The sequence below is a fragment of the Geotrypetes seraphini genome, chromosome 12, assembly GCF_902459505.1.
Source record: "Geotrypetes seraphini chromosome 12, aGeoSer1.1, whole genome shotgun sequence".
Lineage (NCBI taxonomy): Eukaryota > Metazoa > Chordata > Amphibia > Gymnophiona > Dermophiidae > Geotrypetes > Geotrypetes seraphini.
Genome location: NC_047095.1, coordinates 57,957,805 through 57,978,622, shown reverse-complemented (window position 1 = coordinate 57,978,622; position 20,818 = coordinate 57,957,805). Strand labels below are relative to the sequence as shown.

The 20,818-nt window shown below is 43.6% G+C and overlaps 2 protein-coding genes across 2 annotated transcripts in view; one reads left to right on the top strand and one right to left on the bottom strand.

Annotated features, from left to right (window-relative positions):
* PODN (podocan) overlaps positions 1-3,404 on the top strand; it is a 53,042-nt gene extending 49,638 nt beyond the window's left edge. Inside the window, exon 11 of the mRNA XM_033915191.1 lies at positions 1,134-3,404. The gene's annotated coding sequence lies outside the window, so the exon portion shown is untranslated. The remainder of the gene's footprint in view (positions 1-1,133) is intronic.
* A 15,978-nt stretch (positions 3,405-19,382) lies between these two features.
* Positions 19,383-20,818, bottom strand: part of SLC1A7 (solute carrier family 1 member 7) — an 85,681-nt gene continuing 84,245 nt past the window's right edge. The window contains exon 11 of the mRNA XM_033915242.1: positions 19,383-20,059. Coding sequence (XP_033771133.1) covers positions 19,832-20,059 — 228 coding nt within the window. The 3' untranslated portion in view covers positions 19,383-19,831. The remainder of the gene's footprint in view (positions 20,060-20,818) is intronic.

Genomic DNA, 20,818 nt, shown 5'->3' with positions numbered 1-20,818 from the left:
GCCAGATTGACGAAAAGATTCACTTGCCACACTGTCCATAAGCCAGAAGTTTGATTTTTTTTAAAAAAAATAATGATATTTCACCAAAAAAATCAATTTTTTGACATCTGCAAGCCCTTTTTACCATAAAAATGTCGTCAAAACCACAAAAATTGGCCTACGATCCTTATGGTCCTGAAAGGGTTAAGGCACAAGTTTTCCAGGCACAAGTCGGATATTGATTCTCCCCTCTACAAAAAAGCCTAGAGGACTGCACCAAAATCTTGTCTCTTGTCTCTTGTGATTTAGAATCTAAATCACAATTTTGCATGAGGTAAAACTCTTTATAGTTTATAAATCTTTCCTTAATTGCTTCTGAAGTTTAGATAGTTTTTCACTTTCTGCATGTTGCACTGTTTTCAGCTGTGCATAGCTGAAATGATCAGAAGCAATTAAGGAAAGATTTATAAAGTATAACAATTTTTACCTCATGCAAAGTTGTTGTTTCTTTAATAAGACATTAACTATTTTTTCTGTGGCCCTCCACGTACCTACAAATCCAAAATGTGGCCCTGCAAAGGGTTTGAGTTTGAGACCGCTGATCTAACTAGATAGACTCAAAAAATGACCTCATCTTTTCATACAACTAAAAGCTGTACACAAATGTGGGTCTTTCTTACTTCATTGTACTGTGCTTGGTACCCCCCCCAAAAAAAGCTGTATATCAGGCTCTTTAAACATTATCATTCCATCACAATATTCTGTGCCACCCAATTTTTGTAAGAGACCTTTTCATTTTTATGTACAAACATTTTTATTGAAGGAACAAAAAGAAAATACATTCATATAATATATAAAAATTTTTCATACAAATAAATTCATATATCTAAAAATTCCACTCCATATAATCTATATATATTAAGTTTTGAAGGCTCCAAATTTTTTGTTTTTTTTTTAATTCATTATGGAGAATACTTGAATTCCTACCTTAATAACTGATGCTACACTGGAACGAGCACTACCAGTCATGGGATGACTCTGGCGAGGTTATAGGCTTGGCAAACATCTTATACTTAAAATGTTTGTACTGTGTCAAAAACATAATTTGAGCCAGCGAACATTCGTCTAATCTGGCCTGTTCTCATGTTTTTCAGGAAAAACCCATAAGGCGAGTGGCTCATGTACCTGTTTCATTAAATATATTCAGACTGCACTTAGCGGGGAGGAAGGGGGCGAGCAGTTTGTCATGGTGGCACGCCAGGCCCGATGGAGATGGACGTTATCCCACTAAAGACCCTGAACTCCAGTTCCAAACCATCTGAAGAAGGCCTGGACTGAGATGCATCAAAGCCTATTTCTGTGGAGTCAGAATGGAGCAATTCTTTCTGAACCCTGAACCCTGAACTCTGAACCACTCACAGCAATCTCTCTGGGACACACAAAAGCTGGCTTTTGGATTTTTTTTTTTTTTTCTCTTCGGTTTTTGTTTCTAAGTGTATAAACAAGGAGCCAGATGTACAGAAGGGTTTTTTTCCCCTCCCATTTGGTCTCTCTGGGGAAAACACTTTGGTACACAGGCCCAAAATGTGTCTGTTTTGAACATAAGCTTTTCAGCTGCTGCTTTCTGTGTAATGTATTATTCTGTCTAGAAGTGGGTTGTGTGTCACAGCATTTCTATGGTGATAACTCCAGTTTTGGTATTGGCTGAGGGATGCCATGCACCTTTTCTTCCAGGACACGGGGTGGAAAATTGTACAAGGCCTGATTCTATAAATGGCTCCTACCTGTGCCTAACCCGTAGGCGCTGGTTGGCGCAGTTGTCAATCAACCATTAGACACTGCTTGTAGGCGTGCTTAGGTATCACTAGGCATCCTTGTGGTAGGTGCCGGTATATTAGGACAGGGCTTTCCTGGCACCTAAGTCAACCAAACCTATTCTCCACCCCCTAACCACGCCTACTTTTCGGTACACCCACGAAAGCGCGCAGGACGTTGTCACGCTGAAAATCCCACGGCGACATCTGCCCACAGGATGAATGCGCACTGCTGGTTCCGCCGCTTTCACACCTTACCGTTAGCATTCTGAGGAGGGTGGGGGATCCCCCAGTACACTCCCATGGGGGAGGGGGGTTGAGAGGAGGAACCCCCCCCCAGTACACTGAAAACTTCCGTTCTCATGCTTTTCGGGAGTTTTCAGGGTAGTGGGGAGTTCCCCATCACCACACCCCCTCCTCAGAACGCTAACAATAATGCGTGAAAGTGGCAGAACCGGCGACGCGCATTGGTCCTACGCGCAGATGTCAGTGCGGGATTGTCGGTGCGCCAATGTCCGACGCGCTTTTGACGTGCCGCCCTACTTTTCAGGTAGTCATCGTTAAATGCTGGTAGGCACCTCGACTTAGGTGACACTAGGCACCGCGCAGTATTCCGCGCACAACCCTTATTCATTTTTTAAAAATTGGTTTGAAATGGCATGATCAATTACCATGCCAATTAAAAGAAATTGCGCACCAATTTTAATTAGGCATCACTAGGCATCAGTGATTAGAACGCTTAGTTGCGCCATTTGTACAATCAGGACCACAGTGGTCAATATTCAGTGGTAGAGACACCATTTAATTTCAAATGTATAGGTTATGCATTTAGGGGGACATTCGATAAACAGCACCTAAACCTAGGCGCCAGTAAGCGCCCTCCGGTGCCTAAGTTAATTGAGAGATGCCATTTAAAACGGCAAAAACAATTAACGTGCCTACTTAGGCACTTTATGGCGCTTAACGTCACTGTGGGCGTGGCTAACGCTGGAAGCAGCATTAGTCACCGTAAAGCACGACAAAGATAGGCGCTGGAAATGTAGGTGTGAAAAACCCTGGCATACATGTCCGGCGCCTGTCTTTTCCGGAGCTGCGATTCTCTATACTGCACTGTTGTATGATTGACATGAGACTGGCGGTCGCTTTTTAGGCAGCCGCTGATATCGATGCCATATAGAGAATCCAGGCCTTACCTCTTAATTCTACAAACTTCTGCACGCCATTTATGCTTAGCACGCAAAGTTATGTACGCAAATTATGGAATACTGTCAGGTTTGCACATAATATAATTAGTTGTTAATCAGTATTAGCAACCAATTTATTGGCTATAATTGGTGTTAATTGACAGTAATTAGCAGTTATGCGTACAACTGCCCTAAGCTGGTATTCTACCAACTGTGCATGCAAGAGAGATGTGGACCTGGGAGGGGCATGGATGGGTCAGGGCTTGCCTGGCATTTCTGCGTACTGGTACGCAGAACATTGTGCTTCTAATAGAGAATGACACGGGGACAAATATTTCCCCATCCCTGCAGGGACTCATTTTCCCGTCCCAGAGAGTTCTTTTCCTGTCCTTGCCCTATTCCTGCAAGCTCCATCCTCATCTGCACAAGCCTCAAACCCTTTCAAATCCTAAGTAGCAACATTCGAGAGCTCAGATTGTGATGTCATAATGCCTCATTCCACCAATGCCTAAGCTCCGTCCTCATCTGCACAAGCCTCAAACACTTTCAAATCCTAAGTAGCAACGTTCTAGAGCTCAGATTGTGATGTCATAATGCCTCATTCCACCAATGCCTAAGCTCCGTCCTCATCTGCACAAGCCTCAAACACTTTCAAATCCTAAGTAGCAACATTCGAGAGCTCAGATTGTGATGTCATAATGCCTCATTCCACCAATGCCTAAGCTCCGTCCTCATCTGCACAAGCCTCAAACACTTTCAAATCCTAAGTAGCAACGTTCTAGAGCTCAGATTGTGATGTCATAATGCCTCATTCCTCCAATGCCTAAGCTCCGTTCTCATCTGCACAAGCCTCAAACACTTTAAAATCATAAGTGTTCAAGGCTTGTGTGGTTAAGACAGAGCTTACAGGAATGGGGCAGGGACAGCGACAGCGACAACATTCGCGGGGACGGGGAAACATTTGTCCCCCATGTCATTCTCTAGCTTCTAACTGCCAGCAGTTAAGCGTGAGCATTTACTCAAGTCTAAAGTCAGGCGCCTACCGGAGACTGAACTTAGTATTCTGTAATGTCACTTGCGTGTGCAACTGCTGATACAGAATTCACACATGGCATGCGTCATCTCGATGTCTAACTTTAGAGAGTTGCCCCCTTAAAGTCCTCTGTCTTTTCAGCCAAGCTAAGTGCTGCCATTGAAGCTCCACGTACACATTAGCCAGCCAGCTATACATAAGAACATAAGCAGTGCCTCCGCCGGGTCAGACCATAGGTCCATCCTGCCCGGCAGTCCGCTCCCGCGGCAGCCCAAAAAGGTCACGACCCGTTTGAATCACCAGAAGGGACTCCCTTGCCACCTTGGTTCCTCACTGAAGTCATGTCTTCCTATCGAAGTCCTAACCCTCCGGTCTTGCACATGCACGACCTGGTTGGGTTTCTATACTTATTACCTGGTTAGCTTTCTATACCTGTGTTACATCCCAGCACCTCTCTCAGTATCCCACGATCCCTTTATCCCTCAGGAATCCGTCCAATCCCTGTTTGAATCCCTGTACCGTACTCTGCCTGATCACTTCCTCCGGTAGCGCATTCCAAGTGTCCACGACCCTTTGGGTGAAAAAAAACTTCCTTGCATTTGTTTTGAACCTATCTCCCTTCAGTTTCTCCGAATGCCCCCTCGTACCTGTTGTCCCCTTCAGTCTGAAGAATCTGTCCCTATCCACCCTCTCTATGCCCCTCATGATCTTGAAGGTCTCTATCATATCTCCCCTGAGCCTCCTCTTTTCCAGAGAGAAGAGCCCCAGCCTATCCAACCTCTCGGCGTATGGGCAGTGTTCCAGCCCTCTTACCAGTTTCGTTGCTCTCCTTTATACCAGCTACTTCCCCATCTGCACGCCAGTGGATAACTTATACAGTCAATGGTTGATTTCTAACGCTGAAAATACACGTTTTTGTTTCACCCTGCCCCTGCCCCAAAATTCTCCCCGTTTTCAGATGTATACGGTTGGATGTTTTGCAAATAAGGGAAAGGGGATGAGAGCATTATATCACCTTCATGTGCTTCCATATATACAGGTACATATCAGTCATCTAGAATTTTATGTAAACCTGCCAAGGAGGTGTTTTCTTAAAAAGCATTTTTGTAACTGATGCTCCTGCTGACCCCATAAATGATATTCAATATTGACCTCATAGAATTTATATGAGGCAATTTTCAATCTACGCACGGGCCCGCAATATAATTTTCCACAGATTAGCGCTTGGAAGAAGGAGAGTATTTTACACCTTTCTTGAAACACAAGTTTTCAAAATGATTTTCTTCTCTTGACCTAAAACTTTCATCTTCTGCCCCACCCCACCCCCACCCCCAATAAAATCACATGTACTGTGATAGCTGGGGGAGAGGGGTTTTACTTCTAAAGGCCTTTTTTAACACTGGTAAACTCCTGTTTACCCAGGTAAGATGTTTTTTAAAATGACCCTCAAAGGATATAAGAGAGAAAGGGAGATGCTAAATGATACCAGAACATACCCCATAGCTCGAAGTGGTATAGCACACGATCATTCACCAACTCAACGTACTTCTAAACTGCGTGTGATGTTTATCTCGGAGTTAACGCATAAGCAAATATCATTAGTGCAATTAATGCTGGGGAGGAAAAAGCCTCAGATAAATCAAAGAGCTGAGTGTCTTTAAACACCACAATTCCAAATATAATCATTGGTATCACATGAACATCCACACTACGTTTCTCTGATGGACAACACAACTCTTTTTTAGCTAAAGTTAACCTGGTAACAACCAAACAACCATTCTCCCTTGACAGCTGATCTATTCAGCCCCGCAACATGGTGACATCACATGGACGGAGCGAACCTTGGTCAGTCTAAAGCTCAGAAAACTCTAGAATGAGTTTTCTGTGCGCGTGTCAGCCTTCCTGCCTACCGTAAATACTGTACGTCAGTCCCCTGCTCCTCAGAGACAGGTGGAACGTGTATTCAGAACTACTATTTGCCCCCATTAACATCCTGCCAATCATTCTGAAAAATTTACAATGGTGGCTCAACCTGGACAACCTTCTTGTGGGAAGCTCATTTCAGCCACCGATTCACACAATCACATTGACAACAGATGCCTTCAAATAGGGATGAGGAGCACATCTCCAGTCTTGGTCCATCCAGGGCCTGTGACATAAATCAGTACAACACAGGAATATACATTTTCTAGAACCACAAGCAGTGAGGATGGCTATACAAGATTTTCAGTCTCATCTACAGGGACAGCACATCAGACTCCAAACAGACAATCAAGTCAATATGTTTTATCTCAACAAACAGGGAGGTATGGAGTCTTGGCAATTGTGCTGAGAAGCAGTTCAGATTTGGAACCTCCTTCCACATCTTCACTCTCATCTAACAGCGGTATACATACCTGGAAAAGACAACAAGATAGCAGACCACCTCAGTAGTCAGACAGTGTCGCACAAGTGGTCTTTAAGTACTATGATTATGCAAAATCTGTTCTACAAATTTGATGGGGAGAAGGTCCTCATCTAAATCAGTTTCCATCCCCAAAGAACACCAAATGCAGGAAATTTTGTTCAAGGCATTATGATCCAGCTAGGATGGCGGAAGACGCATTCCAAATTCCTTGGACCCATCATCTCAAGTATGCATATCCACCCATAGCACTCATCAACAAAACTTTACTGAAAGCAACAGAAGAGAATCTACTTCTCATACATGTAGCTCCTTACTGTCCAGACAAGCTTGGTTCTGTTCTCTAATCAGCATGGCTCAACATCCTCCTCTTTTTCTTCCAAATGAACCCGATTTGGTATCACAGGACGGGGGTTGTCTTCTTCATCCCAACCTTGTCTCCCTCAACCTAGTAGCGTGGCTCATTCTTCCCAAATAGCTTCCTCTGAATTATTTCCACCAGAAGTCCTTCACAGCCTTATGGCATCCAGGGCTGAATCCACTAAACTCTCATATGCATTTAAATGGACAAGATTTTCTCAATGGTGTATGAAATATTCCTGTACGCCCTCCACCACAATGATTCCTTAGGTACTTAAGTATTGGACTTAGCTCACAATTCAGTCACGTTTCAAGTTTATTAAAAATTTGTTGTACATGCAATTTTAAGTACTTCAATGCGTATTTCATGACACGGTGGACAATTTATTCTTGATTAAACATCCAGTAGTAAAATGATTTGTAGAGGACAAGGAATCTTAACCTTGTCCTGCACAGTCTCACATTATTTCCCTTTGAATCACTGGAAGTGACTGACCTAAAGTATCTCACACGGAAGACATTATTTCATGTAACCATTACTTCAGCCGAGAGCATAGGAGAGATTCAGGCACTAGTACATACACTCAGAGAACACTTTCCATTTGGATAGCCAGATTAATCAATTTTTGCTATCTCCAATCAAGATCTCAGGATTCATCCTCTATACCACATGTTATGGCACATGCGTTGCGATCTATGGCCACTATTGGAGTTCATCTACATGGTCCTCAGCTCATACTTTCACAAGACACTGGAATGAGAGGGCATAGGATGACGTTAAGAGGTGACAGGCTCAGGAGTAATCTAAGGAAATACTTTTTTACAGAAAGGGTGGTAGATGCGTGGAACAGTGTCCCGGAAGAGGTGGTGGAGACAGAGACTGTGTCTGAATTCAAGAAAATGTGGGATAGGCACGTTGGATCTCTTAAGAGGAAGAGATAATAGTTACTGCGGATGGGCAGACTGGATGGACCATTTGGCCTTTATCTGCCATCATGTTTCTATAACCACAGAGTTCTATGACATCACAATGCAGGTGTAAAGAGCCTTAGCCTATAGGAAGAGGAGATGCAAATATTAAGAGCCTTAGCCAATAGGAAGAGGAGGATATAATGGTTACTGCAGATGGGCAGACTAGATGGGTCATTTGGCCTTTATCTGACATCATATTTCTATGTTTATGTGTATTGATATTGTATCATGAGCTGATTCCACGTTTGAACAGGTGCTATTGCAAGCTGTAGTATGAAGCGTCAAGTCTCCTCCTCCACCTTGGAAGGTTACAATCCTTGATTTTCCATATATTATACTTTTCCATATTTTTTACCTTCATAGCTTGGGAGTCACCATGGTGTGGAGTGGAACAGATGAGCTGTCAAGGGAGAAACAGAAGTTGCTTATCTGTAACAGTAGTTCTCCGTTGACAGTTGATCTTTCAGCCGCACAAACCCTCCCTCCCTTCTGAGTTGCTGCCAGCTATGTAAGGAATAGAGGAGCACTATTTACAGTTGGTGGGAAGGCTAACCCATGCTCAGAAAATTCATGTGATGTCACCATGTTGTTTGGCTGAAAGTTCAACTGTCAACGGAGAACTACCGTTACAGGTCAGCAACTTCTATATCAAAAGAGCCTGGGTCCTCCAAGATATTCCTCGATTGGCTGCTGAGGTAGGAGAATCCTGGGCTCAGCCTATAATCAGGAGGCACCTTTACTGCTTCAGATTCTTGAGGTTACTCCTAAATTGAATAGGGTGGAAGCCTCTTGTATATGCACCCTGGGCCCTGCAATGCGATATCACTGTCCTAGAACAGCAGAATAATTCAGCACATGAGAATGGAATCGTTTTTTAGCTATGTCAGCTCCATGAAAGGATCATCTGACTCTTTGATGTGTTTATTAATTCAAATTATATCTCTATAATTACAACAAAATGTATTTCTACCATGTAGAGATTTGTCTCGTTTGGGCAACTGTTCCATATGGCATATGATTAAAAATCTCAGTATGATTCACATTAGATATCGTAGACCATTTTATTGAACTATAAAATGTCTTAGTTCTTGTTTTACAGAATTAGTTCTGAGAAAGATACCTGGCAACGCTAACGATACATCTGCTGGGCCGAGGGTTCTCTCGGGCCTATGACTGGGCTCGGGCCTATGTCACCTGTGCCTGGAATATGTGTGACACCGCCCCAAATAATGCTCCTAGTTTGCAGCAACTATTGCTTCCAGAACAGCTTGTGCCGTCGGACACGGTGTGTCTCTCAGCGAGTTTGAACCACAAAGTGCCTGAGCTGCCACACCATAGCGAAATTTATTGAAAAGCATGTTTCTGAGCAAAGGTTGGATTTCTTTGAAGCAATGAAGGCTTTTCGATCTAGGCAGCCTCATTCTGGAAAGGACAGTGTTGGTGTCAGGGCCACTTTTACCTATGAACAAAAGGGGCTGCTTCCCTGGGCCCAGCTTAACAGGAAGTGAGCTATAGGTAAAAGTGACCCTGAGTACAAGGTCCATTTGGTCCATCATCTTCCTTCCCCCCCACAGAAGCTTCTTGAAACACCCCCCCCCCACCCCCAATCTGTCGAGTTGCTTCCCAGTGGGAAAAAAGCAGCATAAAATTATGGAGCCACTGTCTAGGCTGTGATGCTGATGGCTCTTCCAGTCCCATCCCTTCTGAAGTAGGCTTCATGTTTCTGAGGCCTGGAACTGGCGAAGCTTTCAGTGACAGGTCTAAAATGATTTAGCACAGCCAGTTCAGCACGGCTGTTTCTGCCAGCCCAGTCCACCACATTTATTTGCATATCCCACAGCCATCCTCGCTCTCATGCATGGTGCACCTATTTAAATCTTTAAGGCCGACCTTAGAGGGCTTAAGATTCAAATTCTGTACCTTGTTGGGATCCATTTAGAATGATAATAACTTACCGTAGTTGCCTTGCGGCTCCCATCCATGTGTTCCTCAGGGACAATAGTTAACTTTTTGGTTAATTACGTACATTAAAATTCTGCCTCATGGTTCCTCTTGCCCTTAGGTGTATATCTTGGCTGTTTTACAAATGAAATTAAGAAAGTACCATTCCGTAAATAAAAAATGTTATAAAATATAACAGAAATTAGATCCTGAAAGCAGATTTAGAGAACATACTGTTTGTTTTGGATAGATTTTATGTAGAGAAACATTTGTTTAAAGTTACGCAAGTGATTCATGCACGGTGCCACAAGTGGAACAGACAGCTGTAAGGTATTAGCATTGGAGTAAAGAAGCAAATATCTTCCAGTCTGTCAGCTTTGCAGAGCCGCCTGACAAAAATCTCGTAAACTTACTGTACATTTCATCCCCTTGAATCTGAAACAGAAGGTCTCCAAGCATTATTGAACAACCGCTTTATCCAAACTGACACAAGCAGGCAAAGGAGAACCCAGACACCACTTACACCCCCCCCCCCAAATAAGAGGTGTCAAATGCAAAAAAAATGTATGATGGCCTAATGGCTACGCAGACAGCGAAACTTGCCCACCAATTATCCAATCTACTGATGACGACACCAGACTACAAAACCTTCAGAAAAGAAATTAAAAACCCTGCTATTCAAGAAATCCATCAAGACAAACTAACTCCACAGGAAGTATCTCAATCCCCCAAAGTAACCTGCTCAACTATGTAACTCTTCTGGAATTGTCCAGATAACCTCTAATGTAATCCGCCTTGAACCACAAGGTAATGGCGGAATAAAAGTCTGGAATGTAATGTAATTATATCCTCTTTCACCTTGAACGTTTACAAATAAATATCTGCATTGCTGTTGCAGGAAGTACATGGCGGAAGGAGAGAAATTATTCATGAACAGGACAATTCTAGAATCAAGGCGCCATTGTTTATTTGCCCCTTACGCACATGCCCCGACAGCTGAGTGGCAGGAGGCCGCTTTGGGGCTTCCCCAAACCAGCTCCGCACATGTGTGGAAGTCACTCTCAGAGCGACCGGTGGGACGGGATTACGGCGCACCTCCGCACAAATCATTTGCATGGAAACTTGGAGCGTCGATCACTGTTCCACAATCAGCCATAAAAAATCGGCCAAACAGCGACTTGCACGGTCTTAGTGACCGTGTTTAGTGCATCTGGCCTTTAGTCACGAAAATGCCATTGGAACACTTAAGTGCTATTTTTCAACAATGCGCATGACTTACATAGCAGGTAAATGCAAAGGGGTGTGTAGAGGGGGGGGCGGAGCATGGGTGTGGCTTCATGCATTGTTTACAGAATACTGTAAGTTACATGTGGCCCTGCTGCATTGAGATGACCTGCAGTTACGGCAGGTCTATGGTTGGTGTAACTGGGCGTGCCAATGTAAGATGCACTTAAGAACATAAGAACATAAGCAGTGCCTCCGCCGGGTCAGACCATAGGTCCATCCTGCCCGGCAGTCCACTCCCGCGGTGGCCCAAACAGGTCACGACCTGTCTGTATCACCAGAAGGGGCTCCCTTGCCACTGATATCGGGTTATGTTGGCATTCTTTAACAGAATCTACATGACCAAATGCCATTATTGGATCATCTCCCAGCACCTGTTTCTATACATGGCGTCTAACCATGCCTAACTCGGAGGCAGTTGTGTAGTAAGGGGGAGCAGGGGACGGTCTTTTTGAGGCCCCCCTCCGCTCCTTCCCACTCCCCTCTTCCCCCCGCCTTGCACGCGCCTTCAATTCCCTCTCACACCGTACCTCTATCTCTTTGTTGGTGGGCGAGCAACAACTCCAACCTGTTGCTTGCGCCAGTGTCGGCTCTGCCCTCTCATGTCACTTCCGGGGCCTGTACCTAGGAGGCGACGTCAGAGGGAGAGCCGACGCGAGCAGCGAGTTGGCAATGCTGCTTGCGCCGGGGAAGTTAAAAGAGGTATGGGGTAGAGAAGGGGGGGTGTGCGGAGGGGGCAGGGAGGGAGTGGGGTGGAGATGAGGGCAAGGATGGGCACCAGCACCCCAGCCACCTCTCACCTCGCTGTGCCACTGCATGTAGGTGCCAGCCCGCAGGTTACAGAGTCACACCTAGCAGTGCCTAGATGTCCTTAGGTGGCACTACCTAACTTACATGCCGAAGTTTACCACGCCTATTCTCCACCCCTAACCACACCTACTTTTCAGGTAGGTGTTGGAAGGTGCCTTGACTTGGGCGTTGCTAGCCGCTTGCACGCACCCTTAATTAGTAATTTCAAAAAATTGTTTTTTAATCGGTTGTTAATGGCATGGTCAATTACCACGTCATTTAACCAATTTTGCTGCGCACGGGGGAAGGGTAGGGGCGTGCATGGGCACAGGAGGAGGCAGGGAAGGAGCGGGTGGGGGTGAAGAAGAGGATGGGGAAGGACGCCATGGCCCCGGGCCCTGGGCTTCTCTCAACCTTTGCTGCACCACTGGTTATATGGAAGCGCCTAGTTGTTGAATTGCCCTTCTGCAGCGTGCCATTAAATTTTGATCGCATTACCCCTACTTCTATGTGCAGAACGCTGGTTCCCAGTTTCCCATAGGATCTTCTACAAGGCTCTTAATGAAATTCATTATACCTCTCCTGACTTTTCATACTCTGTTCTCTGGGGCATACCATGCGAACTCCCCAACTCAACCAATTGTGGTATCTTCCTCCAAACACATCTGTTTCGATTCTGTCAGATGTAGAGTTTTCAGAGTCGTCGGCCTTTCTTTTGGGGAATGCTCTGCCTTCCAATTTATGTCTTGAGAGATCCTGTAATAAGTTCAAGATTGGCTTAAAGACTTTTCTGCTTCCAGGCGTTTTGGGTTAACATCATAAAGCCTGCGTTTCTGCTTGCCTGCTGTGGGTGATCCTAAGGTTGCAACACCTGGAGTAAATCTATATTAAAGCTGTTCTTCTCTGTCCTATTAGTTATGTGCTTCAGATTCTTGTTTTTTTACTGTATCTTATTTTAAATACGTAAACTCCTCTGAAAGGCCCCTCTAAGAGTACAAATAAACACGACAATGAAAAATTACAAAGGGTTCATCCCAGTGTTGGTAGTTATCATTTATTTTTGGTAGCAGGATAATCTATTTCCTGGAATCTGCACATCCTATGTATCATTCTAACTGACCTCCCCCCCACCCCCCCCCACACACACTTTTTACAAAACCGTGATAGCGGTTTTTAATGCAGGCCGGCGCACTGATCCTATGAGCATCGGGAGCAGCGCAGAGCATTCAGCACACCGTCCTGTGCTAAAAAACGCTATCGCAGTTTTGTAAAAAAAAAAAAAAAAAAGGAGGGGTAAGGTAGTTTTCAATAGGCATGAAGTAAATGCATATTTTAAAGAATCTTTATATTATATAATTATCCCCATAGGATTGGAAAATCTGGCAACCGTAGGCATAGCCAATGGACCCGTCAGGGGTGTTCTGAAAAGTTGTGCGTGGAATTTCAGAATACCGCCTAACCCATGTCTAACTTGGGCGCCGGTATTTACACCAGGTTTCATCAGTTGTAAGTCCGGCAGCCAAAGGTTAGGCGCAGGATCTGCGCTAAATGTGTAAGAAGCATGCCTTTTATACAATCGTTTTCTGCACTGAATTTTTCGGCGTCTAACTTTTGGTGTCATTTACTGAATTCCCTCCACGTTGTAGAAAACAGAAATCTTTCAGACTTAACAAACCTCTTTTACATTTTGGGATATTCACAAGTGGTCATCGTCCTAAGCAAAGCCAAAAGCTGAGTCCCCCAAAACGCAGCGGGCTCACTCAGTTCAGAGTAGCAACTGCAGAAGCATCGGATCTATTTCAGCTGGGATGGTGGAGGGAAAGCCACAGAATCACTGGCAAGTTTTAACGGGTTCCTCACAACTGTGGTTTCTCAGTACAATTCGGACACATAACGTGACCCGTTCTACAGTCCTAGTGGTTTTGAGGATGTTGTCTTTATTTTTTTCCCACTTTTATCTTTATTGAAATTTATGATATAACAAATCAAGCTTCCACTTGTACAAAAAAAAGTACATTAGTTACAAGAGAAAAGGATCCAAAATATCCATGACTACAAAGAAAAATGAACCAAATTCCTGTCTTCAATAAAGCAGGGATCCAAGACTTAGTATCACTACGAAACATGAGTAAACCTTATGGGAAAAAGAGGCTAACATGTGGCTCCCAAAAGGAAGATAGCTATACCTTATGAAGTTCAACTATTACAGTCACGGGAGAGAAGGTTCTCCCCTCCCCCCCACCCCCCAACCCTGGTAGATATAAAGATAGAAAGCTGCAAAGGATCAAAGAAAACATTCTTATGAGATCTATGAGTACTTGATAATACATTTACACAGAAATGTCAGACAGAACGTAACACCTCAGGATGCAATAGAATAAATTGTCTCCTTCTGTGAAACATCTGGAAATGAAGGATGTCTTCTTTAATTGGTTCATTTCACAATTTCCTTTTAATTAAAAAAATGTTAGCGTGCAATAGAACTATTTAGCATGTGTACTAAATTTGTTGAGGTGCAGTAATAAACTGAGTACACATCCCTAAAACACAGAAATGCAATAGTAACATAGTAATATAGTAAATGACGGCAGATAAAGCCCTGAACGGTCCATCCAGTCTGCCCATTAGTTATACCCATTACAAATACATGATTAAATTAACTTGACACTTCTTTGATATTTCTGGGTCATAGACTGTAAAGTCCACCTGGTATTGTCCTAGGTTCCAAAGGCTGAAGTTGCCATCTAATCAAGCCATTGTGACATCACTGCTGAGGTTGGCTCTTAGGCATTGGTGGAATGAGGCATTATGACATCACAATCTCAGCTCTGGAATGTTGCTACTCTTTGGGTTTCTGCCAGGTAACATAGTAACATAGTAAATGACGGCAGATAAAGACCTGAACAGTCCATCCTGTCTGCCCATCAGTTATACCCATTAAAAATACATGATTAAATTAACTTGTCTCTTCTTTGATATTTCTGGGTCATAGACTGTAAAGTCCACTTGGTATTGTCCTAGGTTCCAAATACTGAGGTCGCCATCCAAGCTCACTCCAACCTATCCTGTTTGCAGGATATCTATCATAAAGTCTGGCCAGTAACATCCTCAAGCTCCGAGTTAGTGGCGTTCCCATTGATGTCTTCCCCAGCACATCCTACACCAAATCACCACATATGGGACACAGATCATGCAAGTCCCTTAGTTCTTTAATTTACATTCTTCATTTTCTAATTAGAGATCCTCTCTGTTTATCCCCCTTCCCTCGTGAGGGCATTCCAGGTATCTACCACCCTCTCCATGAACATGACCATGTGGCCTATCCAGTCTGCCCATCCGAGGCCTATAATCTTTCTCTCTCTAGGAGATCCTCTATGTGTGCCCCACACTTTCTTGAATTTAGATAATGTCTTCATCTCAACCTTCTCTATGGGGAAGCTGTTTCACACGTCCGTCCCCTTTTCCTAGATCATTCTTGAATCCGTCCCCTTTCACTTTCATCTTATGCCCCCTTTATTCCAGAGCTTCCTTTCAACCAAAAGAGACTCATATCTTATGCATTTATGCAATGGAGGTATTTAAATGAAGGGCTGGTTCAAGGAATTATGGTACCCTAAGCCAGCTTGCTACAGTGGTACCCTCCAGGTGTCATCCCCCCAATTGCTTCCATCCCCAGCATCCCCCTTGGGTCCAACGTCTCTCCCTCTGTCACTCGCTCAGTCCAGTGCCTCTCCCCAACCCCTGGTCTGGTTTCTCCCTCCCTCCGTTTTCCACCGCAATTCTGTAAACTCTGCCTTGGAAGCAACAGCATGAACAGACAACTTTTGGTCAGCTCTTGCATCTTCCCTCTCCCACATTCCACCTCCTCCTAGTAAACGAAGCAGGGGCTGATGCAGGAGTTGGGAGAAGGGCAGATACAATGTGGGGGAGGGGAGAACTACAGGCATATGAGGGTAAGGTGGAGATGGAGGGATTGAGGGATGGATGCTGGACTTAAGGTGGATGAAAGATACAGTAAATAAATACTGGAAAGGGAGGTAGATGAACAGATGCTGAGGGGGAGAAGGGAGGGTTGTGAAAAGAATGAGGGAGTAAGGAAGGAGACAGATCTTTGAAGGAGATGAAAATCGGGAAGGCAAAGGGGAAATGGGAGCCTGAAAAAGGAGAAATGATATAAAGAGACTGGAGCTGGAGAAGGGATGAAGGAGTTGGGGGCTGGAAAGGGGGGAAGAAGCAGAGAAGATAAGCTGGGGAGGCAATGAATACAGAGGGTGGAATTGGTAGACTAGAACGTAGGTGAAAGTCAAGACATGAGACTGAGGGAAGAATAAGATAAAGATAAGAATGGGAGAACTAGGGAATTAAGTGCAGGAAGTAAAAAGCTAGTAAGTAGTATTGAGGATTGAGGGGGGGGATGAGGAGTAGAACTTCTTCAAAAATATGGTAAATAAATACAAATAAAATGTAATATAGTTTCAGGTAGGTATAAAAACATGAGAAATGGGAAAAATGATACAGAAGAATCAGTCAGATATAAGAAAAGAAAGAAAAAAGAGAGAATGAACAGCAGAAAATGGAAATTAGATCCTGAAAAAGAACTTAGGAATAAAAAACAACAAGAGTATGGAGTATAGAGAGACCAGGACCAACCCAAGTGGAAAATCAAAATGGTCAGATAACACATTTGATTTTTAATATTTAAAGAAATTATGGGGTCTTCCTATTGCTTGCTTGCTCTCCAAGAGTTCTGGGCTAGTGCAACCCCCTAGGGTTACCAGATGTCCGGGTTTTGGAAAGCCCCGACAAGCTCCAGCTGCATCTGGAGGGCATCTGAGCATGTGCGGATGATGTCACACACATCCGCGCATGCTCCAGGTCCTCCGGACGTGGCTGGAGCTTGTCAGGGAAGAAGAGAGGAGGTTTGTGGGGGAGGGCCTGGAGGCTGAACTGGGAGCAGCTGGGGCAGAACAGGGTGGGGCCATGTGTCTGGATTTTTGCGGGCTGAAAAATGGTAACCCCCCATCTCTTTTGTCTTCTCTCAGGGTTGTAGTAGAAGCAGTTCTCTGACCTAGCTGTGCATACCTTCAAGACCACAATCAGTCTATGAAGTCTTTTCACCCAACCTATTATTCTTCACAGCGTCCTCCTAGCCCTATTGCGTACCACAGCATTACCACTCAGTGTGTCTTTGCAAGTTTATTAAACATTTGATTGAACGCCTATCTTGGATTCTAGGCGTTTTACATTTTTTTTTAAAAAAGGGTTACGAAAGTTACAAATTATAGATGAGGACAAACAAGATACGCGGACTTGACACACAGTTAAACAAAATGGATGAGGGGAGAACTACAATATAGCGAGGAAAAGAAGACAATGAAGGGGTAAACAATAGGGGCAGGGTAGGAAGACCTTCTTTGTCGCTGGACACCTTAGAGAAGCAAAAAGGGAAAAATCATTGTTCGAAAGCATCTTTATACAGGAAGCTCTTTAATGCTCCTTTATATTTATCTAGATATGAATTGGCAGTGTGTTCCAGATCGTAGGGGCAGTTACGGAAAAGGTAGTTGCACGGCGGGTACCAATGATCTTTAGTGAGGGCACCATGAAAAGATGATGAGTAGCAGATCTTAACGCTCTTAAAGGGTCATGCGGAATTTTCTCCCAGTCCCCTGAGCCTAGGGAGCGCTGGTTGAGCATGGTCTGGTAGAAGAGGCTACAGTTCTTTCTAAGCAACTGAACTGTAGGTCAATTTCTCTTTTTTTTTTTTTAGTTACTGCATTAAAGAATTGGTTAAGAATTGAGAGTTTATCCTGGTGATGTTATATGCTTACGGTATTGGGTTTAGACTGCTCACCAATCCCCCCAGGGAGAGGGCGGTACAACATGTGCTAGCTGTTACAACTACTGATAGCACAGTGGTAGTTAATACCACCTTTTGGGGTGACATTAAGTGTATTTGCACTATCAGCAGTCCGATAGTGCAGACAATCAAAGATGAACAGATACAGCTCTTTCCAATTTGCCCTGACACACCTCCCCTTCTGATCCCTGCATCCCAGTCCCTCCCAATCCCCCAACATCCCTTTCCTTTCCAGTTCAATATTTTTTATTATTATTTTTAAACCAATTACAAAATACAAAAACTAACCTCCCATCCCACAAGACATGATTCTCCAGCAACTGAGAATGCTTTCAAATACCTTTCCCTTCTGATCTACTTTGAAAGTGACATAACTCACCTCCTGCCTGATCCCATCCCTTCCACAAACCTTGCCTCCCTGAAAACAGGCTCCACCACGTGCAAAAGAGAACTATAACACAAGAATAAAACGTTAGATTAAAGGTCCATCTCAGCTGATATCCTGTCTCCAGTGGGTGCTTAGAGAAAGTGCCCAAGAAAAATGACAGGGGTAGGCAATTCCATTCCTCAAGAGCAGGTCACGTTTACAGGATATCCAGAATCAATATATATGAAATGCATTTGCATGCACTGCCTCCTTGAGATGCAAATCTATCTCATGCATATTCATTGTGGATATCCTGAAAATCTGACCTGCCTGTGTGCTTACCCCTGTGTTAGAGAGAGTCATCTGTTTCAGATGGGAGTGGTTGTGGTAGAAGGATGCAATAATCCTAAGGTCACCTCCCCGACTGTTACATTAATCAGTTTTTCTTACTTTTCTACATTACTTTCCTTCTGCAACTAATCTGTACAATTACAATGGAAAATGTTACAGATAAACAAAATGTGTGTGTTAGGAAAGGGGTCCAATACTATCCTGGAGTTGATCTTTTCATTACATTAGGACATTTATATTCCACACTCACCTCAAGAGTGCATTGTGGCTTACAAAAAGATTAAGAAACTGAGCATTACCCAGGAAATACAATAACACAGCTAATTGTTAAAAGTTGTCTATAAGAACAAAATTATGAAATACTTATCTTAAAACCACTAACCTCTGAAATAAGTCTTTAACGGCTTATGAAATTGGATATAACTAGTTTGACATCTTCTCAAGTAGGGAGGTTCCTTCCATCACCCAATAACTTGATAGAACATTGCTGAAAAATTGTTTTATAAATAATTTTCCTTGGACTTTGGATAATGTAAAACTAGGAAATCCCTAGAAGTTGGATCAGAATTTCTGGTGGATACATTAATAAGCTGCAACATATAGCTAGGGCTTATCCTTGTATATTGCAAAAAAATTAAAGTAGATCCCACAGTAGTTTCAAAACAGAGAGGTGTGAGTGACCCTTTGAAACTTTGTATATCATTCACATTGCTGTGTTTAATATTGTCTGAAGTTTCTTCAGACTAGTCTCCTTATATCCCACATAAATGATGTTACATTTTGTCCAATACCATCATCTGAACAATAAAACAGAATGTATCAGGAGTAAAGTTTGATCTAATATGCCTGAAACATAGAAACATGATGGCAGATAAAGACCAAATGGCCCATCCAGTCTGCCCATCTGCAGTAACCATTATCTCTTTCTCTCTCTAAGAGATCCCATATGCCTATCCCAGGCCCTTTTGAATTCAGACACAGTCTCTGTCTCCACCACCTCTTCCGGGAGACTGTTCCACACATCTACCACCCTTTCTGTAAAAAGGTATTTCCTTAGATTATTCTGGAGCCTATCACTTCTTAACTTCATCCTATGCCCTGAGTTCCTATAATAAATAATAACCTATAAACTTTAATTGCAATTGGCTGTGTTTGGGGTTCAAATGTAAGACATTTTTCAAAAATCACCCCAAGAATATTCAAGGTGGACTGTAAGGAAAAAAGAATCCCATTGACACACAAATTGTCGATGCATCGAACCTACAAAAAAGCAAAACCAAAAGTTTGTCCTTTCGCTGCTTAACACATACAAAAAGCATGCACTGGAAAGAAAACTAGTTCTCTTTCTCAGGTGACGCCTGTCGTGATAATTCACGGCCGGTTTCACGTCTCTTGGGAAAATGCACGAGGATTATTATTTAATTTTCTGCAGTCAAAGCTACAGGATACTGGCTGTAGGGTAGCCTAGTTATCAGCTCTTCCCCTGGATTAGGTTACAAGTTGGTTTCAAGTTCACTGATTTCGATGGTACAGTGACTCTTGTCATTGGCTTTCGTGTTGTGGTTGTCCACTGGGTTGTCTTTTGGTTCCACCTCTATGTGGTGAAACCCTTGCTCTGGTTTTGCTGAATGCGCATTGTTCATGATCTCTGGGCCTGCGCTGCCCTGAGAGGCCATCGTCTGCGGGATGCTGATGGGTTTGGTTTCACAGGTGATGGGGACCTAGAAGCAGGGAACAAAAACACCAGATCTGAATACTACAAGGCTTTATAACAACAGAGACAAGAAGGCCTATTTAGAAACATGCTCCAAAAGGCTTTATCAGAAGCAGAAATGGAGAGAACAGTCTTTAATAAAATCAAGTTTTCATTCAAACTCCATTTCTAAATGCTGTAATTCCCTTTATAGAGGACCCTTTTGGTAAGGTAGTTAACTTTGAGCTTGTGTGATGACATCACCCTTGGTTCAAGATATCTGACTTGATTTATAGATACTTATAACAGAGTCCTCTTACCTGAGGGATCTTAATTAGCTGGTGTTATGGTCTATCAAAAATGGTGTTTAAAAGGCATTTACATGGGTATAGTCACTCACCCGACCTCCCTTCATTCCTTTTCTCTGCTCTGGAATAGAGGCCGACTGAATTTTGGTTTTGGCACAGAAACCAGACCAAAATTCAGATTTGAGCTCAGCTAAAAATGTCAGCACATTTTTGGCTGAAATTGAAACTCCCCCATCCCCCGCTGTTTCCCCCTCAACTCACCCCCTACCATTGTCTCCACCGCCATCAACATCCTCCTTTCTAATCTCCTAAATCCACCCATCAGATAGTGTTCCCGCTAAGCTGCGCTGGGGTGCGCTGGCGCACAAAATATTACCTCGCAGCGCACAAGTTTCTCGTCACAGCGCACACAGTGTAGAGCACAGTTCTTCAACCGCCGGTCCGCAAACAAAATCTTGCCGGTCCGCGAAGGATTCGGT